The sequence below is a fragment of the Eschscholzia californica genome, unplaced genomic scaffold (genome assembly GCF_041429995.1).
Source record: "Eschscholzia californica isolate CP2 unplaced genomic scaffold, dmEscCali1.0.p SCAF_1, whole genome shotgun sequence".
NCBI classification, from domain to species: Eukaryota; Viridiplantae; Streptophyta; class Magnoliopsida; order Ranunculales; family Papaveraceae; genus Eschscholzia; species Eschscholzia californica.
In genome coordinates this window covers 36238438-36263879 of record NW_028238198.1, presented here as the reverse complement: position 1 = coordinate 36263879, position 25442 = coordinate 36238438, and the positions used below count along the sequence as shown (strand labels likewise).

At 37.0% G+C, this 25442-nt stretch overlaps 3 protein-coding genes and 1 pseudogene across 5 annotated transcripts; 3 read left to right on the top strand and 1 right to left on the bottom strand.

The window, feature by feature from the left end:
• The first annotated feature begins 293 nt into the window (after positions 1 to 293).
• CLP2 (CLP protease proteolytic subunit 2) lies at positions 294 to 4817 on the top strand. 2 transcript variants are annotated; one of them, XM_086652959.1, is made up of 8 exons: positions 294 to 569; positions 656 to 732; positions 1530 to 1647; positions 2572 to 2709; positions 2818 to 2934; positions 3180 to 3248; positions 3358 to 3453; positions 4380 to 4817. In XM_086652959.1, exons 2-8 carry the CDS (start codon positions 698 to 700, stop codon positions 4515 to 4517), a joined length of 711 nt encoding a protein of 236 aa, XP_086509085.1. In that variant the 5' UTR covers positions 294 to 569; positions 656 to 697; the 3' UTR covers positions 4518 to 4817. The 2 variants fall into 2 exon arrangements, with proteins under 2 accessions (XP_086509085.1, XP_086509084.1); XM_086652958.1 differs by having other exon boundaries at positions 427 to 569; positions 656 to 725; positions 1527 to 1647.
• A 2814-nt stretch (positions 4818 to 7631) lies between these two features.
• On the top strand, positions 7632 to 8671 carry LOC147566459 (protein FAR-RED ELONGATED HYPOCOTYL 3-like). The gene is made up of 2 exons (XM_086654681.1): positions 7632 to 8614; positions 8668 to 8671. The coding sequence occupies exons 1-2, from the start codon at positions 7632 to 7634 to the stop codon at positions 8669 to 8671; spliced, it is 987 nt and encodes a 328-aa protein (XP_086510807.1).
• Positions 8672 to 8918: 247 nt separating this feature from the next.
• Positions 8919 to 9692, top strand: LOC147566458 (uncharacterized). Its single transcript, XM_086654668.1, has one exon. The coding sequence runs from the start codon at positions 8919 to 8921 to the stop codon at positions 9690 to 9692; it is 774 nt and encodes a 257-aa protein (XP_086510794.1).
• Positions 9693 to 14923: 5231 nt separating this feature from the next.
• LOC147566457 (F-box protein At5g49610 pseudogene) lies at positions 14924 to 18033 on the bottom strand (annotated as a pseudogene). The gene is made up of 2 exons (XR_015237432.1): positions 15203 to 18033; positions 14924 to 15043 (listed from the first exon to the last, which is right to left on the bottom strand). The product of XR_015237432.1 is annotated as an F-box protein At5g49610 pseudogene (transcript).
• Positions 18034 to 25442: the final 7409 nt, after the last annotated feature.

Below are 25442 nucleotides of genomic sequence, written 5' to 3'. Positions count from 1 at the left end.
AATTGTTGGAAAATAAGTTTGTTGTGGAGAAAAGTTGAGGATGAAGAGGGTGAGATATGAAGATAAGGAGAATTTATCTCTCTTGCATTGAAAAAATACAAAATCTAACAAGATATAAGAAAGGAAAAGTTAGGAAATCGAAACATATGTCATGAGAAAAATTAGACAAAGTTAGTGTAAGGGCCCACTTTGAAAGCTGGTCAAAATTAGGTCTATTTTCGTATGGTAGTCATCTTTAGAGGACCAAACTAAAGTTATCCCAAGAATAACCGAGATGATTTTGGGGCACACGTGTTCGAAAACTAAATCACTAATACCTAAACAATTGTGTTAGTGATCAACATCTATTAGGTCTTTCTATCTGTGTTTCTCTTCCTAAAGCTTGAATTTTTGACACCCAAATTATCTCTTCCCCCCTTCTTCTCTCTAAACTCTCTTCCTTCTCACAATGGCAGCTCTACTTCACTCGACATGTTCTTCGTGTTTTCAATCTCAGAGTGGAGGTATCGTTCCTCAACCTTCTCTCAATTGCAACAAAGTTTTTGCAGGATTGAAGCTCCATTCATCAAGTATGCTCCTTTTTAACCCTAATTTTCTATTCCCCCTTTCTCAATTGATACTTATATTCTTACTTTTAGTATCTTAATTTTTGCAGGCACCTTCGGATCCAAGAAACCTAATTTGACTGTTGAATTCCATGAAAAAGTTCAAAAAAGCCTCCTATCTAAGCAAGTGATACTAATTTCATTATTTTGTGTATTTTTTTTCATTCTATTTTGTGGTGTTGAAGTTTTTTTCATCAGAAACCCTAGAGGGACTAGGGACATTGCTAGGTTATCTTAAAAAGACGTAAGGGTTAGAGTTTAATTTAATTTTATTATCATAGTTCATGTGTTCTACATTTTAGCCTAAGTGATTACTGCAGTTTCTATATTCATATCAATGAACCCAAATAAATTTCACTCTTTGATATTGATTTGAACACTTATGGGTATTTATTATTTTTAAAGTTTTCTTTGAACTAAGTGCTACTTGTTTCTTTTAACTTTAAGAATAATTCTAAATGTACTTCCACTTACACTTCCTAATACACTCCAGACGTCTTAAATGTGAAATTCTCGAGATTGACACACGTATCTGTATAAATTTATGATAAACGAAGGGTGGGATGGTTAAGGGGAATGTAGTAGGAAGTGCAAGTGGAAGTACGGCATCATTCAGTGGGGCAACTGTGATTTTATAGGCCTACTATAAAATGGGTATGTAAGAGAAAGGCATCATAATGTGATTGGTGAGATGGTCTTTTCATCATCCTTGTTACAATTTTGGAAGATATGAAGTCGTTGCATGATCAAACGGCTGAGTCATCTACACTCTAGCCTACAAAATCTGACTCCCTAGTGGCGTGCAGTTAAATATTGCATGCACATATGTTAACTTGTCTAGGTTTATATTTTTCATCTTGTACTATTGGTTGGTTTGTTAGATATAGCTGATTCAACATGCATGTGGTGTCTCATTGTCTGCAGGTCAAGTAAAAAAGCAACTCGAGCACGCATTGGAATGATGCCCATTGGTACACCTAGAGTTCCCTACAGAACACCAGGTGAAGGAACTTGGCAGTGGGTTGATTTGTGGAATGCTCTTGTAAGTTACAGATTTACAGGTTTATCTAATTAGGGTTATATTGAGTATAAAGGAAACAATAGATACTTCTTTAGGGAAGCTTTTGAAAAATTCAGTGTATCAGAAATTATGGTCTCTAGTTTGCTTCTTAACCTACTAAATATAGTACATATAAGTACTGAAGAGTATCAGTAACATTTCCAATTGGTCGAGAGGTACTTTAGTTACAATTTTCGGTGTTTATCTACTGAATAGTGCAGGAAAAAAGAAAAAATTCAAACTCTAATGTGGTGTGCAATACAGAATTTCCCTGTTCTGTACAAACATTACTAGATACTCTCCTCCCCCTTGCGTACCGGACACGGGATTCCTCGTACCATTTTTGGGTGGGTTCGTGATCCAGTACTCCAAAATTAGCATACAAGAAATTTTAATTTTAATTAACCCAAAGTAAGTGTAAAATCAATAAAATCAACTAGTAGGGTAGTTAACTACAAGTTTAATGGAGATAAGATGTCTAAGAGTAGTTGTGTTATTATAAATGCATCGTAAAAAGTATATATTGTCTAGGAAAATAGTCCAAAACGTACTGCAATCGAAAATGGCGTACCAAAGAAGTATACCCCTAGCGTACCCAATACTCACATGGTAGCGGACCCCGTACCACGTACCGGAGCGATCCTCTTATTAGGTAACCTTACTTCTGTATCTATATTATTTTATAGGTTCCATTGGTATTGAGAGGTGTAACATCAGAATAGGGCTAATCATTTTTTAGTTTAGGTCTTAATGTAAAGGGCCACCACTAATCATCCTAACCTTGAACACGTCTGTAGACATTTCCCAAATCTCATGATTCTGCTGTAATGAATCTCCATGTGAGCTACATATTTTGCTTTATGTTGTTTATAAATCCGAAATCTGAATAGGATTTGTGTTTTGCAGTATAGAGAACGTGTCATCTTTATTGGACAAGAGGTAGACGAGGAGCTTAGCAACCAAATTTTGGCGACAATGTTGTACCTTGACAGTATGGATTCTTCCAAAATGCTCTATCTATATATCAATGGCCCTGGTGGCGATGTGAGTTCTTAGAAGTTTTATCTTTGATAATCAAAGTTCTAATCTTAATTTCTGAATCTCATTCCTTGTTTTGCTGCGTTCTGATGAATATATTTCATTATTTTGCAGCTTACTCCGTGCATGGCAATATATGATACAATGCAGAGCTTGAAAAGTCCTGTTGGTACACATTGTGTGGGCTTTGCCTATAATTTGGCAGGTTTTCTTCTAGCAGCTGGCGATAAGGTCATACATGCTCTCAAACATTCTACTCCGTCCCTACGTATTCCATCTACGGATTCTTTATCCCACAATTTTCATATATCTAAGTGATAGACTGATATTAACGATTCATCCTGTAGATGAATAGATATCTTCATAGTGATCCTCTAATTTCCTGAACTTCCACCTGTTAGGAACCTTTTCTTTGTTAGAAATTCAGATTCTCACTTCTTTTATATTTTTAATTTTGTTATATACCAATCGTACAGAACAACCGCTTTGCAATGCCTCTCTCAAGAATTGCCCTGCAATCTCCAGCTGGGGCTGCTCGTGGACAGGTAGATCTTTGGTACTGCGGAAACTCGTCATAGCTGCATCTGAAAGCTTTAGTAGGATGAATATCATCTGAAGATTCTCTAAAAAATTGATGTCTGGATATCTTGACAGGCTGATGATATCCGCAATGAAGCAAATGAGCTTCTGAGAATCAGAGACTACCTCTTTGAAGAGCTGTCCAAAAAGACAGGACAACCTATTGAGAAGGTATCTTTTCCTAGTAACTGAAACATATTTGTCTTTCTTCGATAAGTGAATCTGACTCTTTATTTTTCTTTCCTACTGACGCAGCATCATTTAACTTGCTACTGTTCATTATTCTACAGTTAATATCAAAGATATAATTTTTGCCATAACATGGTATAGGTTTTATAGGACTTGGGGACATATGCTAACAATTCCTATTTCTTGATCATTGGTTGTACCCAAATTAGGTGTTCCAATAATCAATTTTTTAAATCATCGTAACTATTCATCATAATCATCATCATCACGTTCTAATGATATTCTGATGACAATATCTATCTATTTATATCTCGTTTTATACTACTCTAGCTACTCAGTTCTAAACTAAATGTAGCTTTTCTTTTTTATCAACACCATTATCTATTAATATCCAGTCTCCTCTCGTCCTTTTAGAATTCTTGATTTGTATGAATGGCCACAAACTGTTGGTACTTTCTCCTGTCGGCCGTCAATTGTTGGTTGTATGTCTATATTTGTTTTGTATTTTCATCACAGTCAACCATCTCATATCTTATTTTTTCACTCTCGTTCTATGGGCATGCCAAGTTAAAGTCACAAAGATTTATTTACAAATCTAGATATCTAAGATGTGGGTTCCTTGTTTAGATTACTTTCACATATTTTAATAGTAAAAACGAAAGTGCAACTTAACTGTATTTCACTATCTGTGTCTTTTAACTGAATCATATTTCCATTCAAGACTTTTAGACTCCGTTGGAACTGCACAAGATATCACATATGTGGCTCTATAAAGCTATTGAAAACTTCTTTGTATGGCATTGATGTTACATATTCAATTGTAGGCATGGGAGTGGCTTGGTTTCTCCCAGGGAGGAGTTGATTTTTGGTGTTTAACCAAGTGCATTTTGATTTTATGTATGTCACAGATCAACAAGGATCTTAGTAGAATGAAGCGGTTCAACGCTCAAGAGGCTTTAGAATATGGACTAGTCGATCGTATAATTAGGCCTCCACGTGTTAAGGCTGATGCACCACAGAAAAAAGCTGGGACAGGTCTGGGTTAAGCTGATTCTGCAATCAATAACCAAGGAAAGGCTATGTGACTTTTCGCGAAGTCCCTATTTCCATCCACAACCATCTACTAGTCCAGTCCTTTTGAAGCGACACGTATTAATTAATGTGAAGTTGTAATGGGCTTAGAGGAAGATGATTACTCTCTTTTGTTTTATACTTTATATGAAGTTTATTCAGCCTTTATTGCAATCGCTTCAGTCTGACTATTTGAAATTCTGACATCATTTGTAGTGGGCAGGCATCACGATGGGAAGACTATTTTCAATGTAATAATCAGCTTTTGGATCGTATATTCGTATCCATGTAATTGTATCAGGATCCAAATGCCATGAAATTGAGTCTAGTGTTTGCCCTAGTAAGAACAAGAGTTTAAGAAAGTGATAGTTTGCAAAAGGGGAAAAGAAGAGATCAAGGTGATGCCCTTGTGGTGCATTTGGAGCATGATTTGATAGTGTTCTGAGTGAGGGGTATTGACAAATGACAATGTGGTTGACCGTGATAAACAACAAGAGTTTTTCTCAATTGTCATGCATCTAAAAGGCTATATTTTTTTTGAGATAAGGTTTTACCCATTCTAAAATGTTCCAATTAAATTAACTTTTGAATAATCATTTTTAAAAAACTGCCATTTTGGAGAAATAAGAAAGAATTTCGGAGAGAAATTGTGAATTTTGACAAATTTTATGGAGAGTAAAATTTGGAAGGGAGACATTTTATATATGCTGCTCATGTTTAAACAAATATTTTCAAGAATATGGAGCCGAAAAAATGGTGAGTGGTGAGGTTGACTTGTTGAAGTTGGTCTGTTACGTGTAGATCAATTTTTCAAATCAGAGTTTTTCGCAAATGACTCAGCTTTGGTAGTTTGTAGTTTTTTTAAGAAATTGTAGAGCTAAAACATCAATGATCTGAACGAGAAGTTCACAGAAATGGCTCAATGTTTGACCTTTTGTCTAGTTTCCTAGACCTTGCATTCAAACTAATGACTTAAAGTCTAAAAATCTACTCCTTCCGTCTCAAAATGAATGACTTAATTTTCTTCTGGGGTTGTCTCATTTTAGTGTCCCGTTCCTAAAAATAAGGAATAAAACTTTTCGCACTTTCCAATAATATCCGTTACCTTTAAATTTAATGACGACTTTATTTTAAAAGTAAGTTAAACTTTTTTATTATATGGTTAAGAAGTAAATGAGGGTACAATCAGAAAAATCATCTTACTTTTAAAAGTCAAGCTCTAATTAATGATGTTCCCTTCAAAAGTTGGGTTTTCAAATGGCCAGCGCTTTGGGGAAAGCTAAATAGTTTCCGGGGTGTGAAGACTTGGTCAATTTTGTTTGACAATTTTATTTAGGGGGAAAGCAAAATAGTTTCTCCACCTCAGCTCTCTCTCTCTCTCCACCTCACTTCTCTCTCTCCACCTCACTTCTCTCTCTCCACCTCACTTCTCTCTCTCCACCTCATCTTCTCTCTCCCTATCATTCTCTCTCTCTCTTCTCCGATTAGGTCGCCAGCCGAAAAATTTTCTGGCCGGCGACGTGTCGGAGAAGACAGAGAGGTGAGGTGGAGAGAGAGTGAGGTGAGGTAGAGTGTTTTTTTTATTTCCCCTTAAAATTTATTTTCCCGAAAAATTTCTAAAATTCTACATATTCCCTTTAAAATTTCACACCCCGAAAACTATTTAGCTTTCTCCAAAACGTTGGCCTTTCAAATAGGGGTGCTTCTAAAGGCACCTGACCAAACAGCTGTTAGCATCCAAAAATATTGTTGACTCAAGTCAATGATTTTTGACTCGAGGTCTCTATAAGCACCAGTTTTTAATGTGGGTGACGTTCACCTTCGTTTACTTCTTCCATCTTCTTCTTCCAACAAAAAAGGAATCCTAATCAATTCTTCTTCCAAAACAAAACCCTAGAAAAGAGTGCAACATTCTCCGGCAACGGCGACGGCAACGGCAACGTCTCCGACACCTACCGGCGACTATTCTTTTATTCGAAAAAATCAATCCGGGTGATTTATTCATCATACAGCTGTGTTACATCTAATTTATAGCTTCTTTATATCATCTTTTGAAAAGAAATTAGGAAGATAACCATGGAAGAAGAGAGTTCTAAAAATTTAACAACTACATCGATTCCAACTCTTTCACCTATTTCCGAGCAAGGAGAAGTTTCTCATGAGGTATACAACCATTCCCCGATCCTATTTTATATGTTTTTATACGTGTTGTGTGAGTTTTTTAAAAAATCAAAGTGAAACTTCGGTGACGCGGACGGACTGAACCAGTCCGGTACTTATCAGTCATTAACGGATCGGTCTATCCGTTTATAAATGAAATGGCACGGACTCAGAAGTCCGTGATCCTGTAGATTTGGACGGATAGACTGATCCGTCCTTAGCTGATAAATCCCGGACTCGTTCAGTCCGTTCCATCCTGAAGATATTTTTTATCTTTAAGTGATTTTTATGTTTTTTTCACCTTTTGACAGATTCCGGACCTTAATATTGTTCCTATTGAAGAGGAGTACCATGCCGAAGAAGAAAATCGACCTTCAAATGATGGGTGTCAATTTATTAGTATTGATGTTGGTGAGTATTTTGTGACTGAAGATGTTTTTCAAACTAAAGAGGAGTTAATCGTTTGGGCTCAAGAAATTGGGAAAAAACATAAGTTTGTAGTATTGACCTCTAGGTCAGGTAATAGAAAAGGTGGACAGAAACCCCGGTTAGAATTATGTTGCGAAAGAAGTGGAGTATTTCGTTCACATGAGAAGAAGGATTTAGTTCCAAAATCCCATCAACCACCTATAAAGAAAAGGAAATCGAGCACCAAAAAATGTCAATGTCCGTTAAAGCTCAAAGGAATACCGGGGGTTAATGACACGTGGAAAGTGTCAGTTGTGTCTGGAATCCATAACCACGAGTTAGCTGAAAGTCTTCTAGGTCACGCATATGTGAATAGGTTGAAACCCGATGAAAAAGCTGTTGTGAAACATCTATTAAAAATTGGTTCGAAGCCAGCTCAAATTCTTTCTCAAATTCATGAACAATTCAAGGATAACACATCAACGTTGAAAACCATTTACAATGCACGTGCGAACATACGTATGGAAAACCAAGAAGGAAGGAGTCCGATGCAACAAGTCATTAAGTTGTTGGTGGAACACCATTACGTCTACCATTTTTCAAAGAACGAAGACACTGATGAGGTAACAAATCTATTTTGGGCACATCCTGATTGTATTCTATTATTACAGAGTTTTCATACCGTGTTATTGCTCGATTGTACGTATAAAACCAACCGATTTAACAAGCCATTGCTTGAGATTGTCGGGGTAACTTCTACGTTGAAATCCTTCACCGCGGCCTTTACATTTATGGATGGGGAGACAACTAATCAGTACACATGGGCCCTTAATCGTTTGCGGACGTTGTTTTCTCCCAACTCAATGCCAATCGTGTTTATTACCGATCGTGAACTTGCACTGATTAACGCCATTGGTGAAGTCTTTCCAAATGCTCAAAGGTTGCTATGTACTTTCCACATCGACAAGTGTGTGGTAGCCAAAGTCAAAGGTCATTTCAAACAAGAACAATTCAATGTGTTTATGACAATGTTTCGAGCTATCATGTATGCTGAGACTGAAAGTGGTTATAATGAGGCGGTGGAAACTTTTGTGAAGTTTTGGTCAAACACACATCATAAAGATGTTAGTTATGTTCAAGATACCTGGTTGGGATTGAAAGAGAGATTTGTGACTGCATGGACTAACGGGGTTATTCACATGGGAAATACTACAACAAATCGTGTGGAAGGTGCTCATTCCAAATTGAAAAGATATCTATGTAGCTCCGAAGGTAACTATGTTACGTGCTGGGAATTTATGCATATCATGACGGAAACCGAGACATGTGAAATTATAACATCTTTTGAGCACAGTCGTATTAAGGTGAAGGAAGGGCATCAAATCAAGTTTTTTAAAGAGCTACGTGGTTATGTCTCGCACGCGGCATTAGATCTTATGGTAGATGAGATCGACCGTGCAAATGGGATTGATATTAACGTTCAAAATTGCGGATGTGTTCTAAGGTATGTCTATGGTCTCCCTTGTGCTCATGAGATGGTATCTTTGATGAATCAAGATAAGGTATGTCCAAAGGACATCATTCACCCTCAGTGGACCAAGCTATCCATTAACCCGACTCCGCCGATTCATAATGATCTTGACGCATCACATGAGATGGAGCACCTTTATTTAATGTGGGATAAATCCAGTGATGCTGAGAGGACCGCAATACTTGAGAAGTTGAGGGAAATTTCTTTTCCGGTCATGACAAACTTGTGTGAGCCATTGCAACAAACAAAGACAAAAGGGGATCCGAAACAAAGAAGAATGAGCAAAAAAGAAAAAGAAGCTGCAAAATCTACTAAGAGGAACCCATCTGCTTTCGAATATGCAAAGTGTGTTGATGAATGTGTTCCCTCCACTCAGACAGTACGTAAAGTTAACAAAGTAACCAAAGCACCGAAAGCAACCATACCCAATTTTGAAAGATACAAAGGACATATTCCGTCAGTTATGCATCCATTCTTGGATGACATTATAGATGTGCCAGGCGATGGTCATTGTGGGTTTCATGCCGTTGGTAAAGGACTTGGGTTTTCACTAGAAGATGGTTGGAAACAAGTTCGCGAAAATGTCATAAAAGAACTTGAGGATCAGTACACACTCTACAAAGAGATGTTTGGAATAAGAGATTACACTCAAACATTAAGTGCCGCGAACAACTTCAATTTTACATGTCCGGAAGATTGGTTCTACATTCACCCAAACACTAGTATAGTTGTGGCGAGTAGCTTCAATTGCATATTAGTTCATTTGTCTTACGGTTGTTCGACAACTTTCTTACCCTTACTTAGTGGTCCACCTTCTGAGGGTTATAAAATTGCATGCATTACATATACTGGTGGTCACTTTATGAACGTTAAACTCAAAAAAGATTCTATACTCCCTCTCATTGCACCGCAATGGTCTAGGTATGCATCGGTAGAGGCAACGGGTTGGCTTCCACTTGTTAGAGATAGAATCGAGGATGGAAAGAAATTTTATTCTCATGATAATTCGAATGAGCCAAGTAGTAGTGTGATAAATTTAAGTGATGATTAAGTTGTACTGAAAGACCGAGTTACAAAGTTTTTGATTTTATATTTGAATAAATTTAGATGATTAATTGTCTTCGTTACTTAACTTTTTTTTTCTTTGGGTTTATAATCGAAGAGAAACAGAGATCCGTTTCTGATTTTATATTTGATTTTATATTTGAATTTCATACAGGTCACGGATCCCTCAATCCGTTCTGGTTCACAAAGGGACGGATCCAGAGATCCGTTTCTTGTAAAGTCGTCACGGATCCATAGATCCGTTACTTCTTATGACCGGGGCTATTGTTTTCATGTTAGAAAGAAACGGATCTATGGATCCGTTTCTTGTAAAGTCGTCACGGATCCATAGATCCGTTACTTCTTATGACCGGGGCTATTGTTTTCCTGTTAGCAATAAACGGATCTATGGAATCCGTTTCTTGTAACAAAGTCACGGATCCATAGATCCGTGACCTGAGAAGGGAAGGCACGGATTAGCTGATCCGTACGTTTTTTTTTTTTCCAAACAATGGTACTTAAGGTAGATATTAAAACTTGTTAAAAAAACAAGAATAACAATCAAAATGTAATACTTCATTCCCTTTGTGAAGTTAAGGTAGATACACATCGTTCACAAAAGAAGTTAAAAAAAAGTAACCGTTGTTCACAAAAGCAATTCAAAATAACGAGACTTAAGGTAGATATAATACTTCATTGGGACCCTACTTCATTCCCTTTGTGATTTCCTCGATTTCTTCACCGTAGCTTTTCTAGACGATCTTCTTGGTTCGGGTTCTGATTGAGGTTGATGAGGACATTCGGGAAGCGGCATTTCAGCCCTCGCATTAGTTAGGATTTCAAGCCCTAACGGAACGTCAGACGCATGAATCGCTACAATGGCACGATCAATTCCATCTCTCTAAAAAAACAACAATGGATTAATAACAAATTAGGTAACAAATTATAGCTACAAATTCAAAAGTAACAAAACAAAAGAATGATAAATCGAATACTCACGTAGTACGATACCGAACCTATGTACTGTTCTGGTCTATTGGATTTGTACAAAGCTGGGTTTTGTACAAACGGGTGAGATACTCTCTTGAACCAATTGTTATACTGAGCGCTTGCCTCCCACGGAGCCAAAGATACCTCCTTCGGTCTATCACTCATGTTTAGTAGGTGATCTTCCCAACGCCCCCAATAAGAAGCCACATTACCAAAGTTTTTAGAATCTCCATCCTTCGACACCTTTTTTGGTCGAATCGGTTCTTTAGGGATGACTTGAACCAACCCAAGTTGCCTTAACACCCTATCAGGGTGATAGGGCTCGGCAATATCGTTAACCGCGATGCAACCAGTGTAAAAAGAGTATTCAGGAAGTGGTAGTGCATCACCAGACGATAAGGGACGATATGGGTCCCAAATGACCTACATGATACAGACGTTTAACGAGTGATTCCTATAGCATACGTCAGGTATTATAGAACACAGGAAAAAATTAATAAATAAAATACATACATCTCTCTCGGTCAGACCGTCCAATTGCTCACGAGTGCTTCCTAGAGCACATGCCTTGTTGCCTTTCAAAACGTGTTCCTCCCATTTATACATCCGGGGCACGTTAGATGTAGGATCATATTTTGGGTTGGGAACAGACACCCCAAGTTTGAAGTGTTCATCGATCCACGCCTAGAAATGTAATGTTAAATACACATTTATTATTCGCTACTCTAATATAATAAAGAAATAATTGAGAGACAAAAATAAATATGAAATTACCTGAAATAAAGTAAGATAACCAGCCAATTGATTTCCTCCCCTCGAAGCAAAACCAATCTGCCGATAAAGATAGGCAAGCGCCGCTGTTCCCCACGAGTAACTCGAAATATCATCTAAGTTCTTCAGATAACGTAGATAGACAAAAGGAACCTTAGTTGCACTCTTATCAGCAAAAAGAGTACAACCAAAAAGATGCAAGAGGTATGCCCGTGCAACAGCATCTTTGACAATTTCGGGGTCATCCTCTTTCGACCCACTGCATTGCTCCCTCAACCACTTAAGCTCCACAGACTTAGATTTACCCAAGTGCAGTTTTACACCTTCGTAATCTAATTGTAAATAACGAGAGACTAGTAATGCATCTGGATCTTTTGTATCATCGTCATCGTCATCGTTCAAATCTTCATCATCCGTCTTGGACAGAACAACGGGTTTACCTTCAATTGGAAGACCACATATGCGATACACATCCTCTAACGTGATCGTCATCTCCCCGAACGGCATGTGGAAAGTATTTGTGTCCTCGTACCACCGCTCTGTAAATGCCGAGATTAGAACACGATCTAGCTTGGTGTATGAATATTTGGCGATGTGGGCCAATCCCGTGTTCCGGACTCTCTCTCGAACACTTTTACACTCAGTTTCGAGGTCCCACCCATTCGTCTTCTTCAAAGCAGTACCCACAACTACGGCAGACGCATGGTTGTGTAACTTCAGCACCGGCCTCTCCTGAAAATAAAAAAGATATTGTTTTAGATTGATGATTAACAAAATTTTATCATAACTACTAAAATTAGAAAATAATATTTGCTTACCGGTTTGTTCCAAATCGTATAAGCAACATGATTCTTGAAACAAGGTAGAAGCGAACGATCTATCGGACCTCCAGAGTACGGGTCTGAAAATGAAGATGACCCCCCTACTTCTGTTTCTGCTGTCGAAATAGGAGGCTCTGTTTCGTTCTCATCTCCTTGCGTTCGTCGTTGCTTACGTGGTGCCATAATAACTTTTGAATAATACGCGGATATGTGATGCACAAACAATAAATAATCAAAATATGTTTTCCTACTCTAAATTAATGAAGGAAAAATTAGACGTATCGCTACAAAAAAGGTCATTCAAAATAGGCACGTATCGCTACAAAAAAGGTCATTCAAATAATGAAGGAAAAATGATGAGAAAAATAAAGAAAGAAAAATATGAAAGATTAAAAAAAAAAAAAAAAAAAAAAATAAGGTCCCGGATCAGGTAATCCGGACCCTTTAAGTCCGGAACGGATTACCCAGTCCGTCACGGACTGGAAAGGGAGTCCGTTTCTTTGTACTAAGTCACGGATTAGCTGATCCGTGACTAGGAAGACACGGACGGACTGGACCAGTCCGTCCGAGTCGTTCCAGAACCTTCATAGATCTAGGGCAGTACACATGGGCATCAAATATTCACAGAAAATGCTCTAAATATATTCGAAATTGAAGAATACAACATTCTAAACATGTTACAACACACTATTAACATCCCCAATCAATCAAACAACAAATTTATTCAAAAAAATTAAAAAAGTTAGGGTTTTTGAACCAACCTTGAAGGAGCAATTGTAGCTTGATTTCAACTTCGTCTCCACCAAATGATTATTGATTCTAAGAGTTAGAGAGTCGAATGACTTATTCTCAGCAAAATTTGAGGGAGATTAGTGAGATTATGAGCGATTTGATGAGGTTTAAACTCGGTTTTGTAAGAGCTTAGAGAGAGAAAGTTTAAAATCCCCAATTTTGGATGGATTTTGTGAGAGATGGATGGAGGGGTTAGGGTCAACAGATAATGGACCGGTGCCTACATACTTGAGTGGTGCCAACAGAGAATAGAGCGGTTGGGCGTGGTGCCAACAGAGATGGACCACAAAGTTTGACTTTAGTTCTGGGAAAGAAATAATGAACAACCACTTCTGACTTCCTTTTTTGTTGTCACACGCATACATATTGTGCCATTTCTACGTGCTCCACTGGTTCGGGAGTAGCTTGTACATTTCATCAACAAAGAGACAAAAATTGTTTAAGAATGAGACCAAGTAGATAAAAGGTCTAGATCTTCCACAAATTTCGTCTGTAGAACAACCATCTAATTAGAGGATTTATTCGTTAAAAGATCCTTTCTATGAGAAAAATAAGGATCCCAAAAGTCAGGAACAACGATCATTTAAGTAAACGTAAGAAAACAAGTCAACACTGTAAGTGTCGTATTCTAGCTCGCCCTGAAAAAGATCGTAAGAGGAACCTGTGTCCCACACGACTTCGCTCATCTGAAACAATATAATATATACGAAACAAATTTAATCACCCACTTCCTATATAATAACAATATTAAATATCTCGAGGAAATATTCAACTTTTGAGAAAGATCAATGCATCTGAGAAATCTTGTACCTAAATCAAACTTGGGAGATTTTTTCACTACTTCAAACTTCTCAATCCAATCAAATACTGGATTTTGAATTTCGCGAGAAAACCTAAAGTTGTATCAAACAGGGAGAACTGAAATCCCCATCTTTTCAAAATCAAGGGACATGGTTAATCCAAAATGTAGCCGTTTTTTGGATTATAAAATTTCAGAGAACCAGAATTATAAAATTTTAGAGAATTTCAAAGTATCAAATGGTGTATAAAATTTCAGATATAAAATTTGTTCGTAAACAAAATAGAGAAACCTAGACAAGTGATTTAGAAAATAAAGACTGTAAGTATAAAGATTCAGTTAGAATACGAAGAGAGAGGGAGACTACGAAAAGAGAGGAAGAGTACGAAGACAGTCTGTTAACAACATCTCTCTCACTATTTCTTTAATCAACTCAATATGAACTTGAAAGATGGAGATAGAGATTACCTGACGAATGAGAACCTTGTCTGTAATTGTTAGAAACGCAAAGAGTATGAATTATAAAAAAACTTTAGTTCGAGATTTAACAAAGTGAAGATGAGGGAGAGAGGGTATCTTGAGACGAGAGTAAGCTATGAATGTAACAAAAAAGACTCCACCGTATCAACTTGGACTTCGTTTTAGTTATAGAAACTATGGTCAAACTTACACCACCATTTGTCTTAAATCAAGAGTGTAGCCCATGTAAATTGATATTATTATTTAATAATGTTATAAATCTCTCGTATTAAAGACGTAAATAATACGATTTAGAAATGAAGATAAACATACCTAAATCAATTCATATTAAACTTAAGTTTATCTTATCAAAATAAATTCACCATAAATTGATACTATTATTTAATAATGTTAGAATAGTTAGTATCAATTTATAATAAATTTATTATAAATTGATACTATTATTTAATAGAGGTAATTTCTATAAAGGTCAAAATAATATTGAAAATTAGTAGAGAAGCACAAAACATTTGAAAATTATTATTCAGGTCAAAAAGTGTGCAAATACTAAAATACCCCTTTTTGTCATTTTGTGTAACTAAATTCTTTTATTTTTCTTTAAATTTTAAAGCGATATAACTTTTGTTTGAGATGTCGGATTTCTATAAAAATTATATATTTAGAAATGATTTTTCATTAGCTTTCTAACAAGATCTACTTTCAATACTTTTTTTCAAAGAAAAAAACCGTTTTTTCTCTTTACGTTTTTCTGCAAACATGTTTGCAACAATCTGTTATGCAAACGTGTTTGCAACAATCTGTTATGCAAACGTGTTTGCAACAATCTGTGATGCAAACGTGTTTGCAACAATCTGTGATGCAAACGTGTTTGCAACCATCTGTTTTGCAAACGTGTTTGCAACCATCTGTTTTGCAAACGTGTTTGCAACCATCTGTTTTGCAAACAAGTGTGTGCAAACAAGTTATGCAAACATTTGTGCGCAACTATCTGTTCTGCAAACATGTGGTCTACAAACATGTGTTTGCATAATGTAAACTGCAAATATGTGTTTGCATAATATAGATTGAAATTGAAACATGTGTCAAGGATTTCATCGCTTCAAGATCTTCAAATACATCAACATCGTGGTTGCTCTTACATTTTCCATTGGGGTTGCATTATATTTGTGGTATTTTACCGTATAATGTATGTTTTTAACAAATAACAAGCAAAAAAGAACATGACATTTTTTTAATCGACAAATGCAATTTTGTACATACAAGGAATATGTCAACAAGAAAATGAACCCTTACCATCCGTTCTTAAAGGGAAACAAATACAGCAATATTGCAAGCAAAGCACAAGAAAGTTGGGTATTTCACGAGTAATTAACAACAAACTTCCTCAAAAGGCACTTTATAGAAGGCTCTATACAACTAAGTATTGGACTTGTTTCAACAAAAAAACTAAGTATTAGACTTGAGAATACCATAAATGACAGAAGAAATCTCACGGTCAAGCAAAACCAGAGCAACCAACATAAAAATGAAAATCAGTTTCGATTTATTCAAATTTTATGTAAGATCTACAATACAAGGAAGCATTTTGAAGTGAATCATGAACCTAGTTTTCTTTTTAATCTGCCACAATTTCATACAGGAATGGGCATTTGAATCACAAACCTACATTTTAGTCGAGCAATGGCTTGTTATATGCGTGTAAGTACACGAACTTCACTTCTGAAAAAGCAATCTTCAAAACTCCAATCCGAGCCCTAATCCAACAACCCAAAAACCCAAACTTTCCAAATTTCAAGTAATCAAAGTTCAATCTGAGCCCTAATATAACAACCCCAAAACCCCAAAATTTCAAAATTCCAAGTGATGGAAGCTTAAAGGTGAAACCTAGACAAACCTATATTTACCGCCACTCAACTTTCAGAGAAATGACGTTTCAAATTAAAACATATATGCCTGCAGAAGTTAGGAGTTACCAACCACCCTCTGATCATGACCATGGAAAACAGTGCTTCGAAAGCATGAGCCGAGAACCACAACGGATGCGATGAACTAAACTTCACCTAATACGTTTCTTGTTAAAATTTATTTTTCCGATGATAAACCAAAATCTGTCGTTGGGTCGCCAATGACACAAATTTGTCGGTACTAGTCCTTTGATACATCTAAGAATAATCCTATCTACTATTTCCCAATTCCCATTCTAGTTTCTGATAATCTTTCAAAACTCAAATAGCCATCCGAGCTTCTGAAATTCGAACCACAGACAAAAAACCGTCCAATTTCAAAAGACGAATTATAATTCCAATCACACCAACCACTTCTTTTGGCAATAAAATCTTACTCCAGACATCATTTTACAAATTAAAAACAAGTATATTTAAACAATTATATGGCGACCAATGGATGCACATACACCCATTCACAAACACAACCTGGTCCCTATTCATATGAGTGAATTCTTCATCTAGAGGTATAATTGTTCTCTTCCAACTATTTGTTTCGGAGTTAAATACCAAGCAAATGAAGGGCTCTTGTGGTTCTTGCAAACGACCGATGATAACCAGCCAAAACAACATTAAATCTTCAAGTAGAAAAATCAACTGTCAGACCAACAAAGGTAGCTTCATCATCAGGCTGGAATCTAGTGGAGGGTCTTTCCCTAGTTCTTGGAAGCAATTTGAATTCTCTAGTCATTGGATTACAAACATAATAGATATCCAAACCCTAATTTTAACCCTATCCTCCAAAAAATCCAGAAAACATTCAAAAACACCATTAAATCCATCCACACAAACATAACTTGATTTAATATAGAATGATTTCAATACTTCTACTAGTACCATATGATTCTTTGATGAAATTTCATGATGGAGTTGAAATGTTAAAACTTATTAGAAACCAATTCAAACCAAAGTTTACAAACAAGCTTATATCTTAAAAGGGATATAATTGGTAACCTAGCTAGAATTTGAATAACAACTTCTTCTGGGAAACCCCCATGCCTAATATCAGATGAACTCATGATTTCTTCAACAAAACTAGGTTTTCAATTTGTGAACATAAAAGGGTGAGTTTTTCCTCTTACCTGATCAATTTTTCCGAATGGAGTTTAGGGCTTTTGCAGATTATGCACTAGAGATAGGAATTTGAGGATCTGAGAAATTGGTATTTTCCTCTTACCCTGTACTCCTTGATTTTCCAGATCTTGTGAAACCATTTGTTGCTTTGCTCTGAAAGCTTCCTCAAAAAAAAAATGGTGATGATTAAAATATGCCCAAATCTCACCATGAAACCATAGTATTAGGAACTAGGTTTAGGTTTTAAGACACCTAGCAGAAACCAATTAAAATATGCCCACATCTCACCATGAAACCAGGAAGGGTCACTTCGTTTGGATTCCTTCAAATGACGCAGTACCTCTTTGTATACCTTAATCTTTTGCTTTTATCGTTGAAGATTTGATGGTGATGATTTGATATCATAAACTATGACGAACTGAACTTCTTAGAGAGAGAGAGAAATGAATCAGAATGCATAAAAAAGCAGAGAAGATTTCGAAGAAGAAGAAGATTTGGAGAAGAAGCATGGAAGAACCCTAAAAAAATTCTGGTTTTGTTGAGAGAGAAAGTGAGTTTTGATATGAAAGGGTATTTTGAGAACTAAAATATTAGAAAATGACCTGAATAATAATTATCAATATTATTTTAAACCTAACCTCTAATTAGCCTTAATATATTGATAGAAAATAACTAATAGTAAAAGATCGAGGCTTTTCTAGCTATTTTGAAATTTTTTACTACCTAAATAGTCATTTATCCTATTTAATAATGTAGTTAGTATCAATTTATAATAAATTTATTATACATTGATAGTATTGTTTGATAATGTTAAAATATTTTTCTTTAATAAATTTGGTTTTGATCCCTAATTTGCGACCAACATGCATGTGGTGCTTCATTTAGAGTAAACTAGCAACTCTAGCACGCATTGTAGTGATGCCCATTGGTACACCTAGAGTTCCCTATAGGTCACTAGGTGAAGGAACTTGGCAGACGGTTAATTACAGGTTTATCTAATTATGCTTGTACTGAGTATTAAAAAACCTAGTATATCTGTATAAAAAATGATGGTCTCTACTTTGCTTATGAACCTACTAAAAATTGTAGGTATAAGTATTAAAGAGTATTAGTATCATTTCCAATCGGTTGAGAGGTACTTTAATTCCAATTTTCGATGTTTATCTACTGAATAATTTAGAAATAAGGAAAAAGAACCCAAACTCTAATATTGTGTGCAATATAGAATGTCTATAAATCTGAAATCTGAACAAGATTCATGTTTTGCAGTTCAGATAACATGTTATCTTTATTGGACAGGAGGTAGATGAGGAACTCAACAACCAAATTTGGGCGACAATCTGTACCTTAGACAGTATGGATTCTTCCAAAATGCTCTTTCTACATAGCAATGGTGCTGGTGGCGATGTGATTTTTTAGAAGTCTTATCTTTAATAATCAAAGTTTTTTATTTTAATTTCTGAATCTCATTCCTTGTGTTTGCTACGTTGTGATGAATGATTTTGCATAATACATGCTCTAATTTACCACAATCCCGTCACCTCGGTTTATTCTTATCTCTCTTCTCAATCCTCTCTCTCTCTCTAATCCGGTGAAGGAGAAATCTCCCAAACCAAATCGACTACTGGTTTATTTCCTTCAAATCAGATCGGCTACGGGTGATGGTGGTCGAAAGTGGTGAACGAACGAGAAGAAAGATTCGAAAAAAAAATTAGTTTAAGAGAGTGGGAAAAAATGGTGGTGGAGTTGGGAAAACAAAACGGAAAAGCTAACAAAATTTCACTCAAAGTTGTTTCTTTAGAACAACTAGAAAATAAATTATCATTGACCAATTTTGAACAAAGTAAAATATTCTTATTTTCCCAAAATTAAGAGAATGAAAACAAAAACGGAAACTTAAAATAAAGATGAATAAATAAAATGAGTTGAGAAATCAGATCAAACTGATTCAGAGGTTAAATGATTTTAAATAAAGTAACCCTTAACAATTGGAGGATAAAACGGATGCCTATACACATATATGGGTTAAAATGACCATTTGGTCACGAACTGAGGGCCAAAACATCAAGCGTGATATCCAACAGGTTAAATTTAGTCACACAAATAGAAATTCAAATTCTCTTGCGGACAAACTCGCTAAATGGGCTCGAAGGAAGGAGATATCAAAAATGTGGAGTTGTATTCCCTATTTTCTTTTACATATGTATTGTAATGCCACTCTGAATGCTTAGTTCTTAATATATTTATCCTTAACAAAAAAAAAAACATTAACCCTACATAAAACCGTTAAAAAAGTATAGAAGTGAAATAATATGGGCATTAATCCCCACAATGATTAAAATTTGTTCTTCGTTACCTATCATGATAAAACAGTTATAGGAGGGATAAGTATGATTGTCTATTTTTGTAGGAAGTTTGATAAAGATCACATCCAACGTTTATATAAAAGTCTCTTCATATAATTCGACTCGAAATAGAAGGGTATTATATCGACAATTTTTTGTGATGTACTAAAATCGGGTACAATCTCCCTAAAATATCTCTCTACTTTTTTATCGCGATCTCCCTAGAATAGCTCTCTCTACTTTTCTCTCACGATCACCCATAACCGATACACTTTCTTCTCCTCTATATATAGTTTCTCATTCTTCTTTACTTAAAAGAAAAAACAAATCCTGTTCAGTTTTTTTTTTTTAACCGAGGGGTTTTCTCTATCTGTGTACCTATAGTCAAGAAGAAACTCTTGCATCGGCAACGAAACCTACAAAATGTATAACACTCACCAACATGAATATATGCCTCAAGTGTGTTAAGTTTGTGGTCATCCAATTCTAAACCAATTGACAATGAGCGGAGAGGAGCTAGACATCATATACTTGGTAGCTAGTTACCCCTTCTTCCATGTGGGACTATTCTCACAAAGTGGTCCTTATTGGCGTCAGTTTTAAAGTGGCACTACCTTTGAAGTGGTGTTCATTGCAATTTACACATTTGGCCCCCACGGGTTAGTTAATTGGAATTTTTTTTTTGTTGAAAGGGTTAATTGGAAGTTGATAACAGTTAATTTTGTTTTCACCAATCTGCGCATTTGGCCCAAAAAAATATTTGGCTGTTATAGGATGGTGGGGACCAGCCTTCCGGACTGCTAGTGACACTGTCCGCTTTGACACACTTGGCCTCACGATTTTAAAAGGCCTTACTAGGGAAAGGTGCTTAACCTCTTAAGAGGAGCACCACACTCCGTCTCACCACCAATGTGAGATTGTTGCCACAACACACCCTCCCAATACCACATCATAGTAGCGCGAATCTTGCTGATAACGTGTTATAGGATGGTGCAGACCAGCTTCCGGACTGCTAGTGATACGGTCCGCTTTGGCACACCTGGGCCTCACGGTTTTAAAATGCCTCACTAGGGAAAGGTGTTTAACCCCCTAACAGGAGCACCACACTCCATCTCACCACCAATGTGGGATTGACTTACAACACACCCTCCCAAGACCACATCATAGTAGAGCGAATCGTGTTGATAACGTGTTATAGGATGGTGCGGACCAGCCTTCGGGGCTGCTAGTGATATTGTCCGCTTTAACACACCTGGGCCCCACGATTTTAAAAGACCTCACTAGGGAAGGGTGCTTAACCTCTTAAGAGGAGCACCACACTCCATGCCACCACCAATGTGGGATTGTTGCCACAACACAACCTTTCAAGACCACATCATAGTAGAACAAATTGTGTTGATAACGTGTTATAGGATGGTGCTAACAAGCCTTCCGAACTGCTTGTGATACTGTCCGCTTTGACACACCTAGGCCTCACGATTTTAAAAAGCCTCCCTAGAGAAGGGTGCTTAACCTCTTACGAGGAGCACCACACTCGGTCTCACCACCAATGTGAAATTGTTGGCACAACATTGGCCTCCTAGCTAATTACTACTATGTTAATGAATTGCTATCATCATTCTATGGGAAGTTCTAAAGGAGGCTCTTGTAAGCGTTAAAAACGAGTCCTTCATTCACAAACTCTTCCCCAAGTTTGCCTTGAGGGGGGCCCCTTAAAACACTTCTTTTTTTGTGAAACATTTAGAGTAGGTGTCTTTAAAAACCCTCATTCTAATGCAACTTTACCCTATTAATTTTCGCCCCCTCTCCGTCTTTCTTACTCCAGATTAGGGCTGGGAAAACGGTCCGAGACCCCAGGGTCCGGCCCGGACCGTTAGAGACCGCTGCCCGTAGTCAACCCGAGCCGGGCTAACCCGGCCCGATGAATCGGGCTTATAGGGCCGGGATTCGGACATAACCTCAAATCCGAGTCCCGACCCGTTATCGATGCCCGAAACCCGCCTGATATACCCGCCCGAGTTGTGATGCCCGAAACCCGCCCGATCAAACATATAAAGATTTTGTTTTAAACTGATCCAAGGGGTAAAATCTTTTGGCCATCAAAGAGCCTTGCTCCCATATCTTGGACCCAATAGTGAGGGACTTAAGAGATAGAACTTACATAAATTTTGACCTTGAAGAAGCTTGTATTGTAGAGTGTTTAAGAGGTTATATATAACCATTCCCTTTTCTCCTTCATCTTCACCCCCAACAATGTGGGACTAAATAGGTTTAACTTGCTTACAATCCAAGAAGTGTGATTTGATTCATATAATCACAACCCATATGAATTCTTCTCTAGATGTTCAATGTGGGACTAAGTCTCCAAAGAGAACAACACAAATCTCTTAACTTTATTAGTCCCACATCACCTATTTACAGTTAGAACATGTATTTGAGACTCTTATTAAATAAAAAAAATAAGGTGTCTTTGATGATTTATGACATTGCAGCACTAGAAGAGATACTTTGTGTTCAAAATGTATGTTTTGGATATCTAAAATGAGATCACTATCATTGGCTTGTTGAATCAAGATTTTTCCCTCCTTCGGTTATTGGCCGAAGCAAAGGTATATACAATATATTAATTTGAGGAAGTGCAAACACCGAAACACCCAATTATCTTTTTCTGTTTCTATGTCTTCCATTTTGATCTTGATCTATTTTAGTGTTTCCAGTTTGTTTAATATTTCATTGAACACGAAAAAGGATATTTGTTGAAAAGATGGTTGAAAAGGTAGCTAAAGACAACGAGCATTTGAAGAGAGGGAATATGGATGATATTTTGGTACCAAGACTGATTTCTAAACTTTTGTGATCCAATTTTGATTCACATTTAATCGAGATCTTGATCATTAGCATCTGTTCTGGTGATCGGAGATAAGGGACTCTTGACCCAATCGCAGGAATTTGGCCTGATTTGTGATCAGAACTCTAGTTCAGATCAGAACTCAAGTCTATCTATTATAATAGAAGAACTCTAGCTGATAAAAAGCTTCTCTTAACCTTCCATCATCTAACAGGATCGAACCATAAATCTCTTATCTCTCTATACTCTTTACTCATCCACTAATACCTTCCTAACGTGTTATCTTTAACGTTTTTTTTCATCCCCTCTTTCAGGTGGCTGCTGGTTTCTCCGGTTGTGGGAGGAAGGTGATGAATCACAGTAGCAAGTGTCAAATGAACAACTTTACTCCTGGACGACAAGTGGCAACACGTATGACATCAGCAGGGATTATCCCTTGGGGTTTGGGGATTCACCATAATCTCTTACCTCATCCCCACACCCTCGAAACTATGCAAGATGGAGTCCGTTTACCAGCAGTTTACTGGGGTAGGTTTATTGGAACCACAAACGAAATGCCTACATTCTCTATTGGCTGCAGCCCTTTTCCCAAGAGTAACCACGTAGAGCATAATCAATGGATTGCATGCAAATTTGACATTACCTCTCTTCCATACTTAATTAACACACACGCTAACCCCTACTCCTCCTCTAACTCTTCATCTTCTTCCATCATCGTCTGCACCGTTCAAATGGTAACCTCTGAAAACAATCAAAGTCATAACTCCACAGACATTACTCAGCTTACCTCTAACATGGAAAAGCAGCTAAACCTCCCAAGAACTTCTGAAACTACTGTCTTCCTACCTAAAAAACTTACACAAAATAAACCCATCTCAAACATGGATAGGAAACTAATAGGAAGGTTATGTAGCCACCATTTTATCCCTCTGTACAAGATTCAAAATCAGCTAAAAAGAAAGTGGGAAATATCTTTTCCGTGCTCTGTAGAACCCATCCCTAATCGCACAAATTGTTTCATCTTTACTTTCAAATGCACCAAAGATAGAGATAGAGTCCTCATAAACAAGCCTTATCTTGTCCTTGATTACCTTCTCATTCTGCATGTCATAGATGTAGACACTAACCCTGAAACCATACCTCTCAAACATGAAATTTTCTCTGTACAGCTCTCTCCCCTACCTCACTGTCTCCAGTACGAATCTGATCTTAGAGTTATCTCCAGCCCTTTAGGGCATGTGCTTCGTTTTTTCCCTGCTCAATGGGGATCCCTCCCTGGAGACAAAATCAGAGCTGACATTGTTTGGGACGTCACTAAACCATGTCCAACAGGTACTTCTGTCCAACTTGAAGGAGATAAGATTCGAATTGAGTATCAATTCTTCCCTTTCCCCAAATCCACTTGTCTCTATTGCAGAGTTATTGACCACTCCCCATTCCCATGTCAAGAACAAGAGCTCCAAACAGCATCCTCATCTCAACAAACCTCTGTTAGAAATACATCTCTTATGCCCACCACTTTGGAGTCCCTTCTTTACTCGAACCCCTCCCTAATCACATCCATCATGCCCACTACTAATTCAGATATAGGCGCCTCCAGCACCCCCATCACAGTGGAAGAAGACACAACTGAAATTTCACAAGGGAACATAATCACCACTCCACCTATCATTCACACAACAAGATTCCAAACCCCTCAAGCTATGACTAGTCTTCCTTGTTGGACTAAGGCTTTTCTCAAAGATACTTCCACTCAGGCAGAAAAAACTGTTGCACCTAAAGGTATTCACATTCAAGAACCACAACCTTCTTTAAATCAAAACCCGGGAAAGAATCACTCCTACTCAGGAAAAGGAAAAGAACCAATGCAAGTTTTAGATTTCAGTAGACTTGATAGCAGGGAAAAAAGGAAAATTCTCAGTGACGAGAGCTTAGTCAAAGGGACTATCTATGAAGACACTGAATCCTTTCTCGTAGGATTAGAGTAGTTATGGAAGAAACACAAAGATAACTCATCCTTTAACCATCTCAACTCTCCTTGGACATCTGATTACAGCACTGGAACCTTTACCTCGATTGGTATAGACAAACCTTTCTCCTGAGCCCCCTTCTCCTCTGCAGACATTCCATACATTCCTACTACTTTCTCGGATATAAACTTCGATCAAATTTATGGAATGGCTCCACCTCCCTCAAATAGACAGAACACTCAAGCTAAACCAAAAAAGTACAGAACCCCAAGAGCTAAAATGTCTATTAAACTCAACAATTCAGCTTCTCAGGCTCAGGCAGGAACTATTATTCAGGAACAGAATAATCAGGAAAATTGCAACACCCAAGATCAAGGAATTACTGTGATTCAAAACCAAGCTCCTACAAATGGTCAAACCAGTAATCCACCGAACACCACAACTCAGGTACTCACCCAAAATCAAAATTTATCTTCTCCTTTGGTTCTTACTACTAAATTTAACACTATATATTACATTTTTTACATTGAGCTTTTAGATATGCATCATTATCCTTTCTCTATTTTAAGTTGGAACTGTCAGGGTCTAGGAGGGAAAGTTACTAGATACCATCTTTATAATTTAGTTAGAACCCATACTCCTGATTTTATTTTCCTCTCAGAAACAAAACAGAATGATGTATTTGTTAGGAATGTGTTATCCAAGTGTTCATATGGCAATCAAATTATACAATCTCCTAATGGTCTTAGTGGAGGCCTGGTCATAGCTTTCAACAAGAATTTTCAATTCCAAATTCTCCACCAGACAAAAAATTGGATTCATATCACTACTAGTACTCCTCAAGATAGTATACAAATCTCGCTC

What these genes read in the sequence shown, in the direction of transcription:
- CLP2 (XM_086652958.1), top strand. Translation starts at nt 449, where the DNA reads ATGGCAGCTCTACTTCACTCGACATGTTCTTCGTGTTTTCAATCTCAG. An exon ending in ATTGAAGCTCCATTCATCAA is followed by an intron (nt 570 to 655) that starts GTATGCTCCTTT and finishes TAATTTTTGCAG; the next exon opens with GCACCTTCGGATCCAAGAAA. An exon ending in CTGGGGCTGCTCGTGGACAG is followed by an intron (nt 3,249 to 3,357) that starts GTAGATCTTTGG and finishes ATATCTTGACAG; the next exon opens with GCTGATGATATCCGCAATGA.
- LOC147566459 (XM_086654681.1), top strand. Translation starts at nt 7,632, where the DNA reads ATGGAAAACCAAGAAGGAAGGAGTCCGATGCAACAAGTCATTAAGTTG.
- LOC147566458 (XM_086654668.1), top strand. Translation starts at nt 8,919, where the DNA reads ATGAGCAAAAAAGAAAAAGAAGCTGCAAAATCTACTAAGAGGAACCCA.